General features: G+C 35.3%; 1 protein-coding gene across 3 annotated transcripts in view; it reads right to left on the bottom strand.

Moving 5' to 3' along the window:
- Positions 1–344: 344 nt before the first annotated feature.
- Positions 345–20,814, bottom strand: part of LOC123535213 (uncharacterized) — a 48,217-nt gene continuing 27,747 nt past the window's right edge. For 2 of the 3 annotated variants that reach the window (XM_053550014.1, XM_045317778.2), the window contains exons 9-12: positions 19,259–19,336; positions 2,265–2,359; positions 1,289–1,498; positions 345–610 (exon numbers count right to left, since the gene is read on the bottom strand). In XM_053550014.1, the coding sequence (XP_053405989.1) occupies positions 532–610; positions 1,289–1,498; positions 2,265–2,359; positions 19,259–19,336 (462 nt within the window). In that variant the 3' untranslated portion in view covers positions 345–531. Of the gene's footprint in view, positions 611–1,288; positions 1,499–2,264; positions 2,360–13,918; positions 13,975–19,258; positions 19,337–20,814 lie in introns of those variants that run through there. The other variant, XM_053550010.1, reaches the window with a different exon arrangement.

Here is a 20,814-nt window from a genome sequence, read left to right as displayed (position 1 = left end):
GTTCTAACTTGTTGCGATTGTGTTTTTGCTCGGTCATCTTATAAAAATAGTAAAGATTCACAAAAATAAATACAAATTTGCCCAAATTTAATAGTAAACATAAAGATAAAAGAATGAAAAGATTTAATAGTGTCACACCTGCTGTATACAGTAAAGTAGTTTTACACAGAATGAAGAAGGCAAATATTTAGAAGTGCCATGCCTATCACAGATGGAACAAAAACAACAGAAGCAACAGATGGCACACCATCAATAAAGTAAGGGAAATATTTAGCAGTGTCACACCAACTGTATATAGTAAAGTAGATCTACTAATGAAGAAGGAAATTACTAGAAACACCACATCTATTAATGCTACAACAGATGCAGCAGCAGAGGACACTTCATTTATTTAAAAGGTTGCTTTTCTGTATTGCCACACTTGTATTAACAGTAAAGTAGATTTACATAGAATGCAGAAGGTAAATATTTAGTAGCTCTACACCTATCACAGCTACAACAACAACAACAGCAGAAGCAGAGGACATATCATCAATGCTGATTATCCTCTGGAGGCTCATTTGACAGATTGTTCAGCTTTCTTTTCAAAACATTAGCAAGTCTCTGGAGTCTGCAATAATATAAATATATAAACAATTTGACATTTTTTATTATTAAATATATGTTATGCAGGGAGAGAGAAAAGAGGAAATTTTTAAACAAACAATGTTCATTATTCAAGTACAGAAATTCTTCTTTGTTTAGGATATGAAATGTTAACAAGTAAAACATTTTTATAACAGAAATTGTCTCATTTTTGTGATCAGACATTTGAATATTTCATGAATTGTAAGTACTTCTCTAACTGCTGTTACTACAGAGAAAAGGTAATCGATAAAGTTTTAAATTGGTTGGTTGTTTTGGGTTTAATGCCTTTTTTCAACAGTATTTCAGTTATGTAACTGCAGGCAGTTAACCTAACCAGTGTTCCTGGATTCTGTATAAGTACAAACGCCTCGCTAAAGGCTCAAAGTCACGACCTAGCAATCCGTAGATCTGCGCTCTTCCTATTGAACTAAGCAGGCGGGCGATAAAGTTTTAGAGGATCCAGATATTGTTGAAAGACAAATGGATTGACTGACAATGAATAGAGGTGGGACCAAACCTATAGACCCCTTGGTCAAAATCTTCAATATGCACTCAACATTACCTTTTCTCTAAGTATTGAGGTAAAGCATGTTATAAGTCATTTGTTTTTAACACAGCTTCTGAATTAATGTGAAAAAGTTAGTGAAAATAAGGCACATACCTTTCCTTGTCCTGCGACACTGACTCCAGAGCTTGTTCCAGCTGTTTCTTGTCGATCGTTGTTGTACGAAGCTGTGATACGAGGCGGCTATTTTCTTTCTGTGCAGCTTGCAGCTCCTGTTTTGTTACACGGAGCTCTTCTTGGTAGGAGTTGACGGTGTCGTTGGCCTGCTGTTTGAAGGAGTTCTCAGCGGCGAGGGACTTGTGCAAGCTATAAACAGATTCAAATTTTGAGGTTTGCATTTGAAATTCACTTCTCTTTTTATAGATAAAAACCTTGAAAGAAATAAGAGACAATACACAATACATACACAACTATACTTAACATACATTTTTGCATGCTTAATTTTGATTAGTGGTGACTTAGAGTTGCTGCAAAATACAAGATCAAAAGAGGATCTCGTCTGCTTTGAATCATGATTCACCGTCAAATTTTAACACCTGGTTAATTCAACAATATATCAACTTGTGTTTTTAATGGTGTTAAGAAAATGTATGTGCTTACCAAAGTTCTGTGATAAATTCATTATTATGAACAACTTGAGAGTTAAGTAAATTGTACTGGATTATACAGGAGGAGAATTTATGGGTCCTTTCTTAAAATCTTGCTATTTCAACAGCCAAAAGTTTCATTACACTTAATTTTTTGCTGGGTTTGAAGTCATACTGATACAATTTAGATAATATGACAAATTTTCCAGCTTTTTGATAGTGGTAAACGGCCCAAGGTCTGAAGGTGCCCAGCCTGGCACTTTCAGGTAGAGGTAGACATGGTGCAGAAACACCAACTTCCATAAGCCAGCTGGACATCTAATCCTAATTAATATGAAGAATTCTACGCCCAAAGTGAGAGTTCAAATCCAAATAAGTGAAGGGCAAGTGATTTAAGAAGCAACCTTAACACAACGGGCTCTCATTAAACTTAAAAGTATTCCATACTAGCTAGCTGAATCTGTAATTACAAATTTTGAATATACCTGTAGTAAATACGTATCGTCTGAATTTCGTCGTCAAGTTGTTTGGATTTGGCAACTGCCAGGTCCCTTTCTTGTTGAACAGCGGCAAGTTTGGCCTGAAAATATACACAATATCATGCACAAAATATTTCTGCTAGTGTTTTTCCCATTTTTGAATGTAATGCCTTCACTCATAAGAGCGATCAGAGCAGGAAAAGAGTCTATGAATTTTTACCATGTCACATCTGTATAAGTCTGTTTTAACTGAAATTTAATTCCTTTTTGCAATGTTTCAACATTAAATTATCCATTAAGTGTTGCTCTATTTCTTGACAGACAGGTGGACTGATGGACATCTTTATTTCACTCTATAAAAAAAATGCTGTCTACCCTGTTAACCCACGTATACCTACAATTTCTTTCCAAATACCTTGGTCCTAGTTTCTAAATATGAAGAAACACATTAATTTGAACTGCAACATAAAAAGGAGTCCATTTTAGTGATATTTTGAACACTGTCTTCATCAAAATTTGCCACACTTCCTTTTTTTTTTTTGAATAACATGTATTATTTCTACCTCATTAATATGTTTTAGTAATGATATAAATTTTAAAATCCTTAACAATTTAAAAATCTTGAAAAAAATATCATACGGTCATGATTTTGCTTAAATCGGAAGGATTCAATTTTCTTTGCTATCTGTAAAACCTGGGGGATTGAAGAACTTTCATTTCGCTGACAGTAAATCAGTAGACATGTCACAATTTTCTATCATTCCGCTTTACATAAATCTTATTTAAACTCGTTCTTTAATCAAAGGATTTTCATTTCTTTTTTCTTTTTTATGGTGTCTTCGATCACATTGCATATAATACATCCGTCATTATATGAAAATCTAATCATACCTTTATTTACCGGTAGAACCAACATTTAACACATTAATGGTATACAGAGGACATGACATGTGGTCTCATACTGCTGCCTCATCCTCTACCATAATGGCATAAAGGCACTCACTTTTAGCAAAATATAGATATTTGTATGAAATAAATGTGTTTTGCAGAGCCACCAGTGTTAGAGTCAACAAATCTATATGAAGATCCTTTGGAAGCATAAAACAAAAACAAGCAAAATATAAAAGCAAAATATAATACCAGACTCAGTTTGATTAAGTCTGTTCGTGAGAGGGAATGAACAGTGCAACACCCTACATGCACTCTAGCACTGGCTTAATGAATGTTTTTACATGGAGCTCTTCTTATACAGGTAATAAAATGTGCAACGCCCACACACGCCCTTTAGCACTGGCTTAATAAATGTTTTTACACAGAACTCTTATGTTTAAGGATGACTACCCGTAATAGGCCGCAATTTCACCAAAAGCGTACATACAACTTGATAATGTAAGCTTTGAAAATGTCAAACGATAGAAATAAGGTGCATATTGACCAGTTATATAGTGACCGAAGTTCTCAAAAATTTCCTTTAGATTACCTCCCCTGATAACTTTGGTTTTTCATGAGTTATCATGCAGCTTTCTACTGCAAATGTTTCTCGAAATTTAAGCTCAGATTTTCATAATCAAGACATTATATATTTCCCATAGGCATCAATGTTAACTTCAATACCGATTATCTCCCCCAAAAAATTTGAAAAATTTGAAAAATCTCTTGGTGAAACGTTTTCAATTTTGAATGTCTTTAAAGTGACTAAATCTCATTTAAATATTAACATCCTGTTACAAGATATGAAATATGGCTATTACACCATGTTAAATGGACACTAATAATTTAGCAACAACCTGCTTAGTTTCTATTTTCAAATTTAAAATTATATTACTGGTAACAAATTCTTCATTAGACATCTTAACAAATAATAAATGCATATGAAATAAAAGAAGAAAAAAAACTTTACAAAAAAATTGAAACTGCACTTTAAATTACACTGCCTTCAAAAGCCTAATAAGGGTAAAACTTCCCTTACATAGCTGTGGGGAGGAAAGAACATCTCTGTTGACAAGAATCTTACAGTTTGAAAAGTTTGTAAATATTTCCTTAGTGCTGAATACACAAATATATCACCATTTAATTTGGCTAACAAACAAAATAACAAGATACATAGCTGATAAGTAGAGATAGAGAGAAAATGTGATGTTATGTTACAATTTGACAGTTGTCAAACAATAAATATTGTCAAGCAATCAAAACTTGAACTATGACAAAATGCTATCTGGTTTCTTCCTCAATTTGATTCGCTTATAGTAATTTTTGAGGCAAGGTGTGTAGAAGATAGGTGGCACTCTGGTACCCGCAAATTATGCACTATTTCTACATCATAAGGCTGCATCACAGACCACAGTGTAAACTAGAGCTATCACTAAAGGTGATGAATGTACCCCCCACATGCACTGACACAGTACATTGCAATCTGACGCACACAAGATTGCATAATTATGTGGACTGTATGTATATAGACTGTATGTATACAGTATAGTAACAAAAAACAAAGTCCCATAACTATGCAGAATATTTATCTAAAAGAACGTAACATGCACAACTAGGGTTGGTACTGATCACTTGTGTGAAGTTTCATTAAATTGTGTGCAAGGGTTCGGAATATTAGGTGCGCACAAGATTGCATATGCAGACTGTATGTACATAATATGTTAACAAGAAACAAAGTCCCATAACTCTGCAATTTTTGTTGTTGAAAGAACCTAACATGCCCCATGCACAACTACTGTTGTTACTGATCACTTGTGTGAAATTTCATTAAACTGTGTCAAGGGGATGACGAGAGATGGTCGCACAAGATTGTGTCTATGTATACAGTATAGTAAAAAAAAAAACAAAGTCCTGTAACTCTGCAATTTTTTTTCTAAAAGAACCTAACATGTCCCATGCACAACTACTGTTGTTACTGATCACTTGTGTGAAGTTTCATGAAATTGTGTCAAGGGGATGAGGAGAGATGGTGTGCACAAGATTGTGTCTATGTATATAGTATAGTAACAAAAAACAAAGTACCATAACTCTGCAATTTTTTTTTCTGAAAGAACCTTACATGCCCCATGCACAGCTACTGTTGTTACTGATCACTTGTGTGAAGTTTCATTAAATTGTGTCAAGGGGTTGAGGAGAGACGGGCGCACAAGATTGTGTCTAAGGCCAGATTGATGGACGGACGGACGGAGGGATGGACGGATGGATAGACAGACAACCTGAAACCAGTATACATCCCCTTACAACTTTGTTGTCGTGGGGTACAAATATGGCAACAAACACCACTAGCTCGAACTTGATGCAAACCACATACTAATGCATTGGTCCAACTATGATGACTAGTACAATTCAATGGGAGTGCTAAACCTGAAGGGCACCACAGTAACTTTGTATCAGTGAATTTGATTGGATGCCTTACTTTAATATTTGTTATAACAGTTACTGACACAACCTACGGTCATATAGTAGTAATTTTTTTAGCTTTCCATGGTGGAGGAAGATCCCAGGTGCCCATCCAGGCATTATTTAATCGGGCAAGCACCTAGGTAGAACCATCAACCTTCTGTAAGCCAGCTGGATGAGCTCACATGAAGAATTCTACAATCCAAGCTTAGGTTTCAAACCCACGGCACACTGGCAAGGAACAGGTGATTTGAAGTCAGAAATCTTAACCACTCTGCCATGAAGGCCTTTCATTTACAAATGAATTAATTCAATTTTCATCCATAAAAACGTTGTTGAACAGTTTTCTTCTGTAAATAATTGATGAATGTTAGTAATCAACTTCCCTTCTTTCAAGTCAGTTGATTTAATTAACAGTTTAGTCTTACTTAAGTAAGCTTTAAAAAGTGATAATTTAAGGCTCCAGAATGAACAGAGTTAGTATTTTGGAGTTCTAAAGCTAATAATGTGCAACTGCGGCATGAGTGCCCGACCAAAAATTTTGAAATGGCTTTAAAAAAAAGCAGTGAATGATTTAAGAAAAGCGCTATATTTTATCAACATAACTTAAAACAAGACTTGGAATTCAGACTCATTTGAACCTATACCTGAGACTAATCAGAACGTCTACACTAATTATATACGGCCTCTTGTCTGTTACGACATTGATAATATGATGAAAAGACTGTATTCGTGATTAATTTGATCGAATGAAAAAAATAAAACGAAAAAATTGCCTGGCAATCAAGTTAATTTAGTGTGCTGTAAATCCAATCATGATAAAGCTATATCTTTCAATTTCGCCTCGATAGTAAATCTGACTCCATAAACACAATCAATCACGAATTCAAGTTGGCCGAGTGATGTAAGATTTCAAGTGCCCTGATAATGGACGAAATATTGAATATTATCTAACAAATTTATGAGGACTCTCTAAGATATAAACTTCGTCAGGCAAAAAATTAAAATTGTTTGTGCTTCCGGTCTGACGATACATAATCTGTCACAACAAATTTGTAAATACAGGATGTTTTTAAAATTTACTTTATTTAATGTTTTTATATTGAATTGTTTGTGTGTGTTCTTTTAAAGCAAAGTGTATCTTTAGATAACAATGCTCTTGCTTTTTGTTACATTTTCTCAAATGAGATATTAATTAAATCATAGCATTTCTAACTGCTTTAATCAATTGGTAACACGTATAATCCATGTTAACATGTTAAATCTTCATTTTCGAATACTGAAAGCAGGAAAGAGACTATAGTGTGAAAACATAAAACTGTGAACTCATTTGATAATTCGCTGACACAAAATTTCATGATTTTGACCAAAACAGCTAATACGTGGGGACTAAAATTTGTAGATTTTAAAGTTTAAAGAGAAAATGTATAGAATTTTTTCTTTGTTAGTAGGGATTCAATTCCATGGATTGAAACAACTATGTAATCCAAGAAAATTAGTCCCCCACGAAAATGAATGATTTCGCTGTAAAGCATTATAATTGAGCCGTGCCATGAGAAAACCAACATAGTGGCTTTGCGACCAGCGTGGATCCAGACCAGCCTGCGCATCCACGCAGTCTGATCAGGATCCATGCTGTTCGCTTTCAAAGCCTATTGTAATTATAGAAACCGTTAGTGAACAGAATGGATTCTGACCAGACTGCACGGATGCGCAGGCTGGTCTGGATCCATGCTGGTCGCAAACCCACTATGTTGGTTTTCTCATGGCGCGGCTCATATATTTAGGGGTATACTTATCATTTAAAAACTTCCCTGTTTAGGATGATTTATTGACAAGAAACATTTAATATTTCATATCTTGCCTTAGCCTAACTAGTACAAAACTGTTATCAACGTTGGCAAAGTCCGTTAAAGTAACTGAACTTCAATCTGCGCTATCACGCTGTAATCTATGTGACATTTCATAAAGTCTTATACAAATACAGGTGTACATGTGTGGCCTCCTGATCTCCCAGGTAACCTAAATGGCCATCTAGACTGACCAATCAGGCGCAGGCTTTTTAGACACATACAGCTTAAGTTTTCATCCACTATAGCGGGTAAACAGATGTTACATAGAAATATTTAATGAATTTTACATGACTAGGATGAAAAAACAATAGCATTACAATCATTCCTTTCCTCTGACCTATACTGATTTGTAAAAAAAAAAAATCAACTGATAAACAAGCAAAGTAACTGTTCCTAAAATAAAGATATCTATAACAGGGTTGCCACTTAGTTGAAAAAATGAAATTCCCTGACTTTTCCCAACTAAACCATACTTTTCACTGACCAATACCACCATATTTTTTCGGCCTCTCCTCCCCTTAGCCAGACGTCGAATCCATCTTTTTATATTTATTTGTTTCAGATATAACAAACTTTCATTAACAAATACCAAAAATATATGAGTGTAAACATTATAATGATGATGTTAGTCAGTGACAATAATTGACTTCTCTTGACTTGACTTGGCTATACACAATTACACCAAAATGTGTTTGGAAATACTTGTAAATACTGCTTGAAGACTGCCATAGCCACTGAATATTTTAAACATTGTCCCGGAATTTCATTTTTCCCTGACTTTTCTAAAAATTTCATTTTTTACTGACCATTATCAAGATTTCCCTGACAATTCACTGACCTTAAAAAAACACGATTTTTCCCTGACTTTTCAAGGTAAGTGGCAACCCTGTATAATAATGATTTTCATGGGTCGGTCAACACCCCTGACATCAAACCACTTGCCCCTGACAGCTATGGGTTCGATTTCCTCCAGGTATAAAATTGTCTTATCTGAGGAAGCCATCCAGCTAAGCTTATGGAAGGTTGTAGTTCCGCCAAGGTGCTTAAATTAATACCATCATTAAATCTTCAATGACCTTGTAGTTGAAAAAAAAATCTTTTTGTCTTACAAAAAAATCAATTCAAGAGTAAAGAATAACAGCTCCTGCTCTAGGTTCCATTCAAATCATGTCATTCTGGCAGAGTCAAAGATGGTTCTTTTCAAATCTTGGGAAATTTTTCAACGTTATCAAACTGCAAGCTGAAGAATTTGTTCAAAATAACTGCATACCATTCACATACAAAAAACCACAAATTCACTTTTGTGGTCAAGACAGTCAAGAGGTCCTAAGCATCGACAGGTTTCACTTCTTTTAAGCTGACTTGAGGAAGACTGAAGGATCAATCCAGGTGCCTAATCATCCTTGAAATTATGCCTGGATGTGCTCAGTTTACACAATTAGTTTAACTGTAAATTCCTCATAGAGCCTGAGCTAATTATGTGTCTTAAAAACCAAAAAAAAAATTACAACTTGAAAAAAAACTAGGGAATATAATTATAAGACTTAAAATAATTTTTTCATCATCATCTTTTTTTTCTGTGTTGATACATCGCATTACGTGTCAACATGTAAAAAACTATAATTAAGACATCTTACTACAAAATTAATGTAAACAAGTGAGTGTGTGTGTGTTTTAAATATTTGATAAATTGACATAAATTCAAACATTACTATCTCTAAGTTATTACAACAATGAGAGATTGGAGTGTTCATCGGTAGTTGAATTAGAGTACTGTATAAATTTACCCAAGATCCTGTGCATATAGGACCTAGATAACCCTTGTGTTTACATATTTGTTGATATTTGACGATGTTACGACAATAATTTTCCGTATAAAAAAGCTCGAAACTATATCAATGATACGATTTACAAAGCTTTAAAATCTGTCAAGTAAGCAAATGTTTTTTCACCAACTGACCACCCCATTATGGCTTTTCTCGAATACCTAATTAATCTGTAATTTTAGCCAAAAAATTCACATAGACATATTTAAACTGTCAAAATTTGGTGTTGACATACAATGTTTGATTTTAAGATGTATTCACAACTGGAATCTTAAGTAAATTTACACAGTAAGAATGATGGCCTAATAAAAATCAACACTCCTCGATTTTGCACGGATAAATCTTCAAATAGCCTTCAAAACAGAGACAAACAAGCTCTATTGACGGCAATAATTGTTCCCAATTACAACAAACCTTTCAAAAATCATACCTTAATTAATGCAGAACCCTATTCCGTTAATGCGTGTTTGTTTGCATATGGATAGAAACGAAAAGTGGCTAAACATCGTCTTTTGTCGAAAAGCTCGGCAAAACTTCACTTTCGAAAAAAACAAATATTTAAACATTGATGTAAGACTTATAGACCCTTAAAAGGACTGGGTAGAACATGCCTCACGATGTCTGACAGGATTTTCACAAGGTTTTTAATCTCCTGAACAAATACGTTTATACAAGACACTTTGTGGTCTCATTAAAATTTGAATTTTCATGTAAGCTTAATAACTTATACAAACCTATTTTGAAATCATCTGATTTATTTTCATAAATCTTTTCCCAGCATTTTAAACAAACTTCAGGGTACTTTAACGGTAAATCGTCACTTTAACAGACTACAATAACTATTCCATTTCAAAATGTGTACATTAGGATCTCTACAAAATTTTAAAACAGTTCACAAGTTTCTGCATGTATTGAGTATTGTATAGATTAATAAATTTTGTTGGTACATGTCAAAGCAGTCTGTTGGTACTGTATTCTACATCACAGACAAAGGCTGCGGTTAAAATCCTGTCAAGACAACACAACTTTGAACTCCACAGTCACTAAATTCAGTGCATCTCTATTCTATCTAATTGTCACTTAGTATGGTTTACCTATTGCTATGCAACATAATACACTTCCAGATAAAATGATCAAGAATTGCAAACAAAGACTACATAAAAATATTCCATGTTGTAAAATTATATGTTTTATCCCCTTTGAAATATTTTCTAATTTGGGAGATTAATACTTTCTTTGATTACATATTTTGAAAACAAAAAGCCCCTGCTTACTTATTTTAAATGCGATTTCCTATAATAGCGCCACCTTCTGGGGCATAATAAGCCTAATTGTAAGTGAAATATGGTTTGTCTGGTTCTATTTCTTTCATTGTACTCTCTGCACTACTCTGAAACTGGAAAACTTTGGTCCTTGTGACCTTGACCTTTGAGACACTATCTCAAAATCCCAATGGGGATCTTCCTCTAGGAGTAGAAATTCATTGTGCAAGGTTTGAAAGCCGTGGACTGGGAGACCTCAAGCTTTCTGCTGCTACCTTCAACAAATTGTTCAACAAATCCACCCGCACTCAAGCAAATGTTAAAATCAATGTCGTTATACTCTTTAATACATGCTGGATAAATGTCCATTTTGTGCATAAAACATAAAATATTTAATTTGCACTTGTGTAATCTAGAACTACAACATACTTCAACCATCATAAAATACTATTGCAGCTAATTAATTTTATGAATGAAATTAATTGCACCATTCCCTGTATAACACACATCCCATAAAAATCTGCTGAAAAATTACTAGCAATAACTTGTGATGTAATGAATTGTTCAAGTGCATATAAATTTTTCTGCAACATCTGTTACAAATATTTTGCCAATCCAAAATGGTGCATAATCCTAAACCAGAGTGAAATCAGTGTAATATACACAACTGTATACCCGCAAAAGGTGAACTTGTATATTACTCTCTGCAGTGCATAAAACTCTCTCAAGATTCATCATGGCATCAGAGACTCGTGCAGAACTCACTTTGGCAGGTTAAATTTTTGCACAGCTCAGTGCAACACCCACCTCACATGTATAACTCATTATAGTGCTTGAACATTAGTGCATGACTCACTGCTGAATCTACCACTCATGCTTGACTCACACTCTGAGGAAACTACCAATCACACTTGACTAAATGTGGGAACTATGGAAATACTTCAACTGTGGAAACTCTTATGCTTAACTCACTGAGGAAACTACCACTCATGTTTGACTCACTGAGGAAACTACCACTCATGTTTGACTCACTGAGGAAACTACCACTCATGTTTGACTCACTGAGGAAACTACCCCTCATGTTTGACTCACTGTCGAAACTACCATTCATGTTTGACTCACTGTCGAAACTACCATTCATGTTTGACTCACTATGGAAACTACTTCTCATGCTTGACTCACTGTGGAAACTACCATTCATGTTTGACTCACTGTCGAAACTACCATTCATGTTTGACTCACTATGGAAACTACTTCTCATGCTTGACTCACTGTCGAAACTACCATTCATGTTTGACTCACTGTGGAAACTACCATTCATGTTTGACTCACTGTCGAAACTACCACTCATGTTTGACTCACTGTGGAAACTACCATTCATGTTTGACTCACTGAGGAAACTACCACTCATGTTTGACTCACTGTGTAAACTACCATTCATGTTTGACTCACTGTGGAAACTACCACTCATGTTTGACTCACTGAGGAAACTACCACTCATGTTTGACTCACTGTGGAAACTACCACTCATGTTTGACTCACCGTGGAAACTACCACTCATGTTTGACTCACTGTGGAAACTACCACTCATGTTTGACTCACTGTGGAAACTACCACTCATGTTTGACTCACTGTGGAAACTACCATTCATGTTTGACTCACTGAGGAAACTACCACTCATGTTTGACTCACTGTGGAAACTACCATTCATGTTTGACTCACTGAGGAAACTACCACTCATGTTTGACTCACTGTGGAAACTACCATTCATGTTTGACTCACTGTCGAAACTACCATTCATGTTTGACTCACTATGGAAACTACCATTCATGTTTGACTCACTATGGAAACTACCATTCATGTTTGACTCACTATGGAAACTACTTCTCATGCTTGACTCACTGTGGAAACTACCATTCATGTTTGACTCACTGTCGAAACTACCATTCATGTTTGACTCACTATGGAAACTACCATTCATGTTTGACTCACTATGGAAACTACTATTCATGTTTGACTCACTATGGAAACTACCATTCATGTTTGACTCACTGAGGAAACTACCATTCATGTTTGACTCACTGTGGAAACTACCATTCATGTTTGACTCACTGAGGAAACTATCACTCATGTTTGACTCACTATGGAAACTACCATTCATGTTTGACTCACTGTGGAAACTACCACTCATGTTTGACTCACTATGGAAACTACCATTCATGTTTGACTCACTGAGGAAACTACCACTCATGTTTGACTCACTGAGGAAACTACCATTCATGTTTGACTCACTATGGAAACTACTTCTCATGCTTGACTCACTGTCGAAACTACCATTCATGTTTGACTCACTGTGGAAACTACCATTCATGTTTGACTCACTGTCGAAACTACCATTCATGTTTGACTCACTATGGAAACTACCATTCATGTTTGACTCACTGTGGAAACTACCATTCATGTTTGACTCACTGTCGAAACTACCATTCATGTTTGACTCACTATGGAAACTACTACTCATGCTTGACTCACTGTCGATACTACCATTCATGCTTGACTCACTGTCGAAACTACCATTCATGTTTGACTCACTGAGGAAACTACCACTCATGTTTGACTCACTGAGGAAACTACCATTCATGTTTGACTCACTGAGGAAACTACCACTCATGTTTGACTCACTGAGGAAACTACCATTCATGTTTGACTCACTATGGAAACTACTTCTCATGCTTGACTCACTGTCGAAACTACCATTCATGTTTGACTCACTGTGGAAACTACCATTCATGTTTTACTCACTGTGGAAACTACCATTCATGCTTGACTCACTGTCGAAACTACCATTCATGTTTGACTCACTGTCGAAACTACCATTCATGTTTGACTCACTATGGAAACTACTACTCATGCTTGACTCACTGCGAAAACAAACGCTCATTCATGACTCACAATTCGGAGATAACCTCTCATGCTTGATACACAATGGAAACTACCACTCATGCATGACTCAGAATGGAAACCACCACTAAGTCTTGTTGTCCGCTGGGTATGGAACACTAATACTAAAATGATTGTACAACACGTTGTGTCTGTTTTCTACTTCTATTCCACTCTTGTACTCTTGTAACTACCGTACATATATACAAAACATAGGATATGACGTAGTAACATGGCGCTATTTCCAACACTTGTGCTTAATTTACCATGGAAACTACCATTCAGGCTTGTCTTACCACCACAGAAATTACTACTCATGCTTGGTTCACCATAAAAACTACCACTCATGCTTGATTCACCATGGAAACTACATCTTGTGCATGACTCACCGTGACACAGGATCCGGTGGAGGGCTTGGTGCAAATCTTATATTTATTGCTTCAGTCTAAACAAAGATTAAATCCAAACATTATCTTCAAATCTACTTAGAGCTTTGCAAAATTAAAAATGTATGTTTTCAGCATCAAAGTTAACAGTCCTTTGTTTTTTTTAAACTTAAATTTCAATAGTTTATTTTGTATAAAATGTAACATAATTAATATGATGGTTGAAGTATGCTGCCTAAACATAAAAGGGCCCAACCAATCTACCGTAATTAACTAAGTTAATATAGAATCCCTTTCCACTACAAGGGTTGTGAGTTTGGTCTCCATTGGGACAATGATGGTTAAGGTATTAGATCACTAATAGTAATGTTTACAAAATGGCCCTTGCTTGGTATACTCTGAAAGGTAACCGTGTTTCGCAGTATTTTGCAATTTTTAAACAACTTTGACCGTGCCGGTTTCTTATAAATTTTTTATAACTTATGGTATCTCCTCAAGTTCAAGTAGAGACAAATTTCAAAGTGATGGCCATTATCCGGAACGTTTGCAGAAAACTCATTTTACCATTAATTTTAATTAAAGGAACATCAAACTATTAGTAAACAATTATAAAACACAAAATAACAAGAGCTGTTTCCATAGGATGACACATGCCCCCGATGGCACTTTGAATGAATAGTTATGGCCGATGTTAGAGTCTAGGACCTTTGACCTATGGACCTGGGTCTTGCGCGTGACACGTCGTGTTACTGTGGTACACATTCATGCCCAATAATTTTAAAATCCATGCATGAATGACAAAGATATGGACCGGACACGCCCATCAATGCACTATCATGAAATATGACCTTTAATGTCTAAGTGTGACCTTGACCTTTGAGCTACAGACCTGGGTCTTGTGTGCAACACGTCATCTTACTGTGGTACACATTCATGCCAAGTTATTTGAAAATCCATCCATGGATGACAAAGATATGGACCGGACACGAATGCACTATCATGAAAAATGACCTTTAACGTCTAAGTGTGACCTTGACCTTTGAGCTACGGATCTGGGTCTTGCACTCGACATGTTGTCTTACTGCAGTACATATTCATGCCAAGTTATTTGAAAATGCATCCATGGATGACAAAGATATGGACCGGACACGAATGCACTATATAAAAAATGACCTTTAACGTCTAAGTGTGACCTTGACCTTTGAGGTACGGACCTGGGTCTTGCGTGTGACACGTCGTCTTACTGTGGTACACATTCATGCCAAGTTATTTGAAAATCCATCCATCGATGACAAAGATATGGACCGGACACGAAAATTGCGGACAGACTGACAGACCAACAGACGGTTCAAAAACTATATGCCTCCCTTTTGGGGCAAAATATGTCAATATCATTTTTTCTATGGTGCCTCAATTAAACAGATTTAATGAGACAGAATTCATACTTCAACATTGAAAAAATAAGGTCGAATCCTGTGTTTCTGTTTTGAATTTTGCTTTCTTCATTTAAAAATTAGAGCTATCACTAAAGGTGATGAATGTACCCCCGGCATGCACTGACACAGTACATTGCAATTTGACGCACACAAGATTGCATATTTATGTGGACTGTATGTATATAGACTGTATGTATACAGTATAGTAACAAAAAACAAAGTCCCATAACTATGCAGAATATTTATCTAAAAGAATGTAACATGCACCATGCACAACTAGGGTTGGTACTGATCACTTGTGTGAAGTTTCATTAAATTGTGTGCAAGGGTTTGGTAGATTAGGCACGCACAAGATTGCATATGCAGACTGTATGTACAGTATGTTAACAAGAAACAAAGTCCCATAACTCTGCAATTTTTGTCGCTGAAAGAACCTAACATGCCCCATGCACAACTACTGTTGTTACTGATCACTTGTGTGAAGTTTCATTAAATTGTGTCAAGGGGATGAGGAGAGATGGTGCGCACAAGATTGTGTCTATGTATATAGTATAGTAACAAAAAAAACAAAGTCCCATAACTCTGCAAATTTTTTTTCTGAAATAATCTAACATGCCCCATGCACAACTACTGTTGTTACTGATCACTTGTGTGAAGTTTCATTAAATTTTGTCAAGGGGATGAGGAGAGATGGTGTGCACAAGATTATGTCTATGTATATAGTATAGTAACAAAAAAACAAAGTCCCATAACTCTGCAAATTTTTTTTCTAAGAGAACCTAACATGCCCCATGCACAACTACTGTTGGTACTGATCACTTGTGTGAAGTTTCATTAAATTGTGTCAAGGGGATGAGGAGAGATGGTGCGCACAAGACTGTGTCTATGTATATAGTATAGTAACAAAAAAACAAAGTTCCATAACTCTGCAAATTTTTTTTCTAAAAGAACCTAACATGCCCCATGCACAACTACTGTTGGTACTGATCACTTGTGTGAAGTTTCATTAAATTCTGTCAAGGGGATAAGGAGAGATGGTGTGCACAAGATTGCGTCTACGGACAGACAGACGGACAGACAGACGGACGGACAGACAGACAGACAACCTGAAACCAGTATACCCCACCTTACAACTTTGTTGTCGGGGGGTACAATAACCTCAGGGCAGACGTAAAACCTAACTAAATTTCTTCCACAATATATAATCTAAGAGTGAAAGCAAAATAGAGGTTTCACTGCATGTAACTCAATATTTTTAAAGATGTGTAACTCTACCCCTTCTGTTGAAGTAGTAAATTCACTTTGAACACCAAGAAATCGCTTATCAAATTCATCGTTTTCCATTTTTGTACAAGAAATCAATAATAAGTCTTGAAAGAAGTAAATACTTACTAGAAAAAAGGAAAATAAGAAAAAAAAATTTGGTCCCAGCAGGGCTTGAACCTACGCCCACCTAAGAATTGCTGTAAAAGTAGGTTCATGGTAGGAATTGAATATTCTTCAAAAAGGAGGTTTTCTATCAGTGATCTAAAACCTTAAGCCAAGCAAATCTCAGTGAATCATGACCTTATAAATGTGTTTATACAGGCTCATATTCAAAAGTTTTCTTGCCATAACTATTAAAAAGGTTGAGATTGTACACTCATATGTGTAGACCTTATTTCAATATACATCCATAGTGACAATATTCAGATTTTTCAGAACACTTCAGAATTTACACTATTCAACCAAAGACATTCAAAATGTACCTGCATAAACTTAATCAGAAGTTGTTAACATGTAGATTTACATGTAACTAGTAACTAGATTATTAGTTACATGATTAATATTCATGATAACTTTCAGCCGATGCTTATAACTATGTACACTTTTCTACACATAGATGTAAATGCTGTGTTCTATAAATTTCTAAAATTTCATGACAATTTTCAGCAGGCTGTCTAAACCAAGCATTTGGTTTTCTACACATCAAGGCCTGAGTGCGGAACTTGTATCTTGTTCTTTATAATATTATACTGTTAAAACAGTTTTGCACTCGGCCGTCATCATTGGTAGACATGTCTTTTAAAAGTCTTTAAACCTCTCTACTGTTACATGACAATTTTCAGTAGATGTTAATAGCTATATATATATATATGTGTGTGTTTTTCTACACATAGGTGTCATGTAAGTATCTAGAAATCTAATCTCCTCTACATTAAGCATTTGAGCTGTGCCATGAGAAAACCAACATAATGACTTTGCGACCAGCGGTTTCATTAATTGCTTAATTGCTTTGAAAGCGAACAGCATGGATCCTGACCATACTGAGCGGATGCGCAGCCTGGTCTGGATCCATGCTGGTCGCAAAGCCACTATGTTGGTTTTCTCATGGCATGGCTCATTTATCTTCTTAGAGAACAATTTTTACAAGCAATTCTGTGATGGATTTCTAGCGCAAAATCATAGAAATTGAAACACATTTTCAGATAAAGTAGGAGCATAATAAGAAATACAGACCCATTTTAAAAAGGGCTTTGTCATTCTCTGACTATACTAAGCTTTAACATACAGAATTGAAAATGTTAAAAAATTCATTTTCATACTTTAAATAACATTTTTACATATTTCCAGCTTGATATAACATTTATATGTAGCTATACAGACTTAAAATAATCATGAATTTCAAATATTTTAATGCAATACCCTGACATGTCAGTAATACCTAAGATTTGAGAATATCAAATTTCATCTTTTGAAAACAAAAGGAAAATCTTAATAAACCCAGTGTAAATATTGTTTGATAATAAAAGACCATTTCAAATCTTGAATGATAAATATGTTTTTGTGACAGAACATTTATAAACAAAGAAATATGGAAAATGTATCAGATTTTAATACGATTCAACCCTGATCTTAAACTGTTCCTTCTCAAAACCGATTAAAACTAGATCAAAATGCTGCACAAAAAATCAGTATAAGAGTTTTGCATTTTTAGAAGTGTTCAATTGTTAAGGACATCTGGATGTTCAGCAGATGAATCATGTTGATACGTGACAAGCTGTCTTAACTAATACTTTGAAATAGTAAGAAACTGTTGCACAATGCATTGGCTTATTTTAAAGACGATTTTGGGCTGAAGTTCGGCCCTAATTCCAACAGCAAATGCTTTTTTTCCAAATTTTAAAGCCGTACCTATGCATACTTTATAAACAAAATACTAACATGATGAAACTGTATAGGTAAAATATGTAAAAAGGTAGCTAAAATGTTTTTAAAACAGTTTCATTTTGTGCTGTTCAAAACATGGTCTGGGGTTTATAATGTTCACAACCTTAAGTTTAATCATTAACTAAGGTGAAGGTCAAACACAACACAGAACATAGAAAGAACAGTAAGTCAAAAGTTTGACCCAATGATATATGAGAGAACAATACTGGAGATATTACAGAATATGGTTTTACATTGTTATGAAACCTTATGACTCGCCCCCTTAATTCAAAAAGGTGCCTTTAACCTTCTTTAATTACCAGCACATGGTACCTTTAAGGGGGCGGATTGATGTTCAAATAAATGATAATGAAGACGATAATGATGATGATGACAAAAAATTTGATTAAAGGCTGGTAGAAGTTCAAACCTCAGTCATCTGATGTGCTCTTTGCTGTGCTATCTCCGAGTCTTGAAAAAGGAGACTGAACCTCCATGTGTACCACAGTCCTGCACAAACAGGCTGACCCTTTGTATGTCTCACAGACCTGCACACAAAAGCAATCACTCTACAAGTCTCATAGTCCAGTACACAGTCTCTGATCCTCCACATGTGTCTCATAGTCCTGCAACGGTAGCTGATCCTCCCGATGTCTCACAATTCTGCACATGGTGGCTGACCACAATATCATCATGAAACAGATGCTAAAACACTCACCTTTATAGATTTATCCATGCCACCATCAGCGTCACTCTCCTTCTGGTAACGTAACAGTTCCTCCTCCAGCTTCCGACACTATGTAAACAAAAATTGAACCACAATGAGAGGAAGGGTACCTTTCAGTAAAATGAAGTTACATCTAGAATTCGGTCAAAAAATCACAATGCTGCTTTAAAAAACATTGGTGCTGAGTTTTCAATTCAAAATTAGAATTACTCCTTGTTCATTTCTAATCTCTGCTTTTCAAAAGGTTATAAAATCAGGTCCATATCCTTTGAAGCCCATTTGGTCAGTACTTTTTAAACATATAGGCTTTAAGAATGAAGTAAACTGTAGAATCATTAACTTTTGCTGGCATGAAGTTTTGTGTTTGTGGATATTAAAATTTACGATAACATAAATTTGTTTCTTTGGATACTAGTATACTTCCCATGCCTGACAAAACCACAAAATCCACAAAAAATTGTCCACTCCAAAAAAAAAACAAGAGCACCGCCTTGCGGGTGCTGACGCTCATCTGATTTTTTTTGTGTAATAGAAATATTGTCCTACCCATGATTTTCTAAGTCTAAAAAGGGCCATCATTCTTGCAAAAAGCAGGATAGAGTTATGTTTCTTGATGTACAGTGTCCACTTATGATGGTGAAAAACTGTTGCAAGTTTTAAAGCAATAGCTTTGATAGTTTATGAGAAAAGTTGACTTAAACATAATACTCAACCAAGAAAATGATTTTCTAAGTCCAAAAGGGGCAATAATTATTGCAAAAAGCAGGATGGAGTTATGTTGCTTGCTGTACAGGGTCAGCTTATGATGGTGAACAAGTGTTGCAAGTTTCAAAGCAATAGCTTTGATAGTTTAAGAGAAAAGTTGACCTAAACATAAAACTTAACCAAGAAATCTGATATTTTCTAAGTCCAAAAGGGGCCATAAATCTTGCAAAAAGCAGGACGGAGTTATGTTTCTTGCTATACAGGGTCAACTTATGATGGTGAACAAGTGTTGTTAAAGCAATAGCTTTGATAGTTAGGATAAAAGCTGACCTAAACATAAAACTTAACCAAGAAAACTGATTTTCTAAGTCCAAAAGGGGCAATAAATCTTGCAAAAAGCAAGATGGAGTTATGTTTCTTGATGTACAGGGTCTGCTTATGATGGTGAACAAGTATTCCAAGTTTCAAAGCAATAGCTTTGATAGTTTAGGAGAAAGTTGACCTAAACATAAAACTTAACCAAGAAATCTGATATTTTCTAAGTACAAAAGGGGCCATAAATCTTGCAAAAAGCAAGATGGAGTTATGTTTCTTGCTATACAGGGTCAGCTTATGATGGTGAACAAGTATTCCAAGTTTCAAAGCAATAGCTTTGATAGTTTAGGAGAAAAGCTGACCTAAACATAAAACTTAACCAGGCAACGCCGACGCCGACGCCGACAACCGCTCAAGTGATGACAATAACTCATCATTTTTTTCAAAAAATCAGATGAGCTAAAAAGATTTCTCAGTAAGTTACCTCACAAAAATTGTGATGAATTAAAAAAGATTTGTAGACAGCA

This window comes from Mercenaria mercenaria, chromosome 1 (assembly GCF_021730395.1).
Source record: "Mercenaria mercenaria strain notata chromosome 1, MADL_Memer_1, whole genome shotgun sequence".
NCBI classification, from domain to species: Eukaryota; Metazoa; Mollusca; class Bivalvia; order Venerida; family Veneridae; genus Mercenaria; species Mercenaria mercenaria.
Note: the sequence above shows the minus strand (reverse complement) of the source record. Positions and strands in the feature narration are given on the sequence as shown.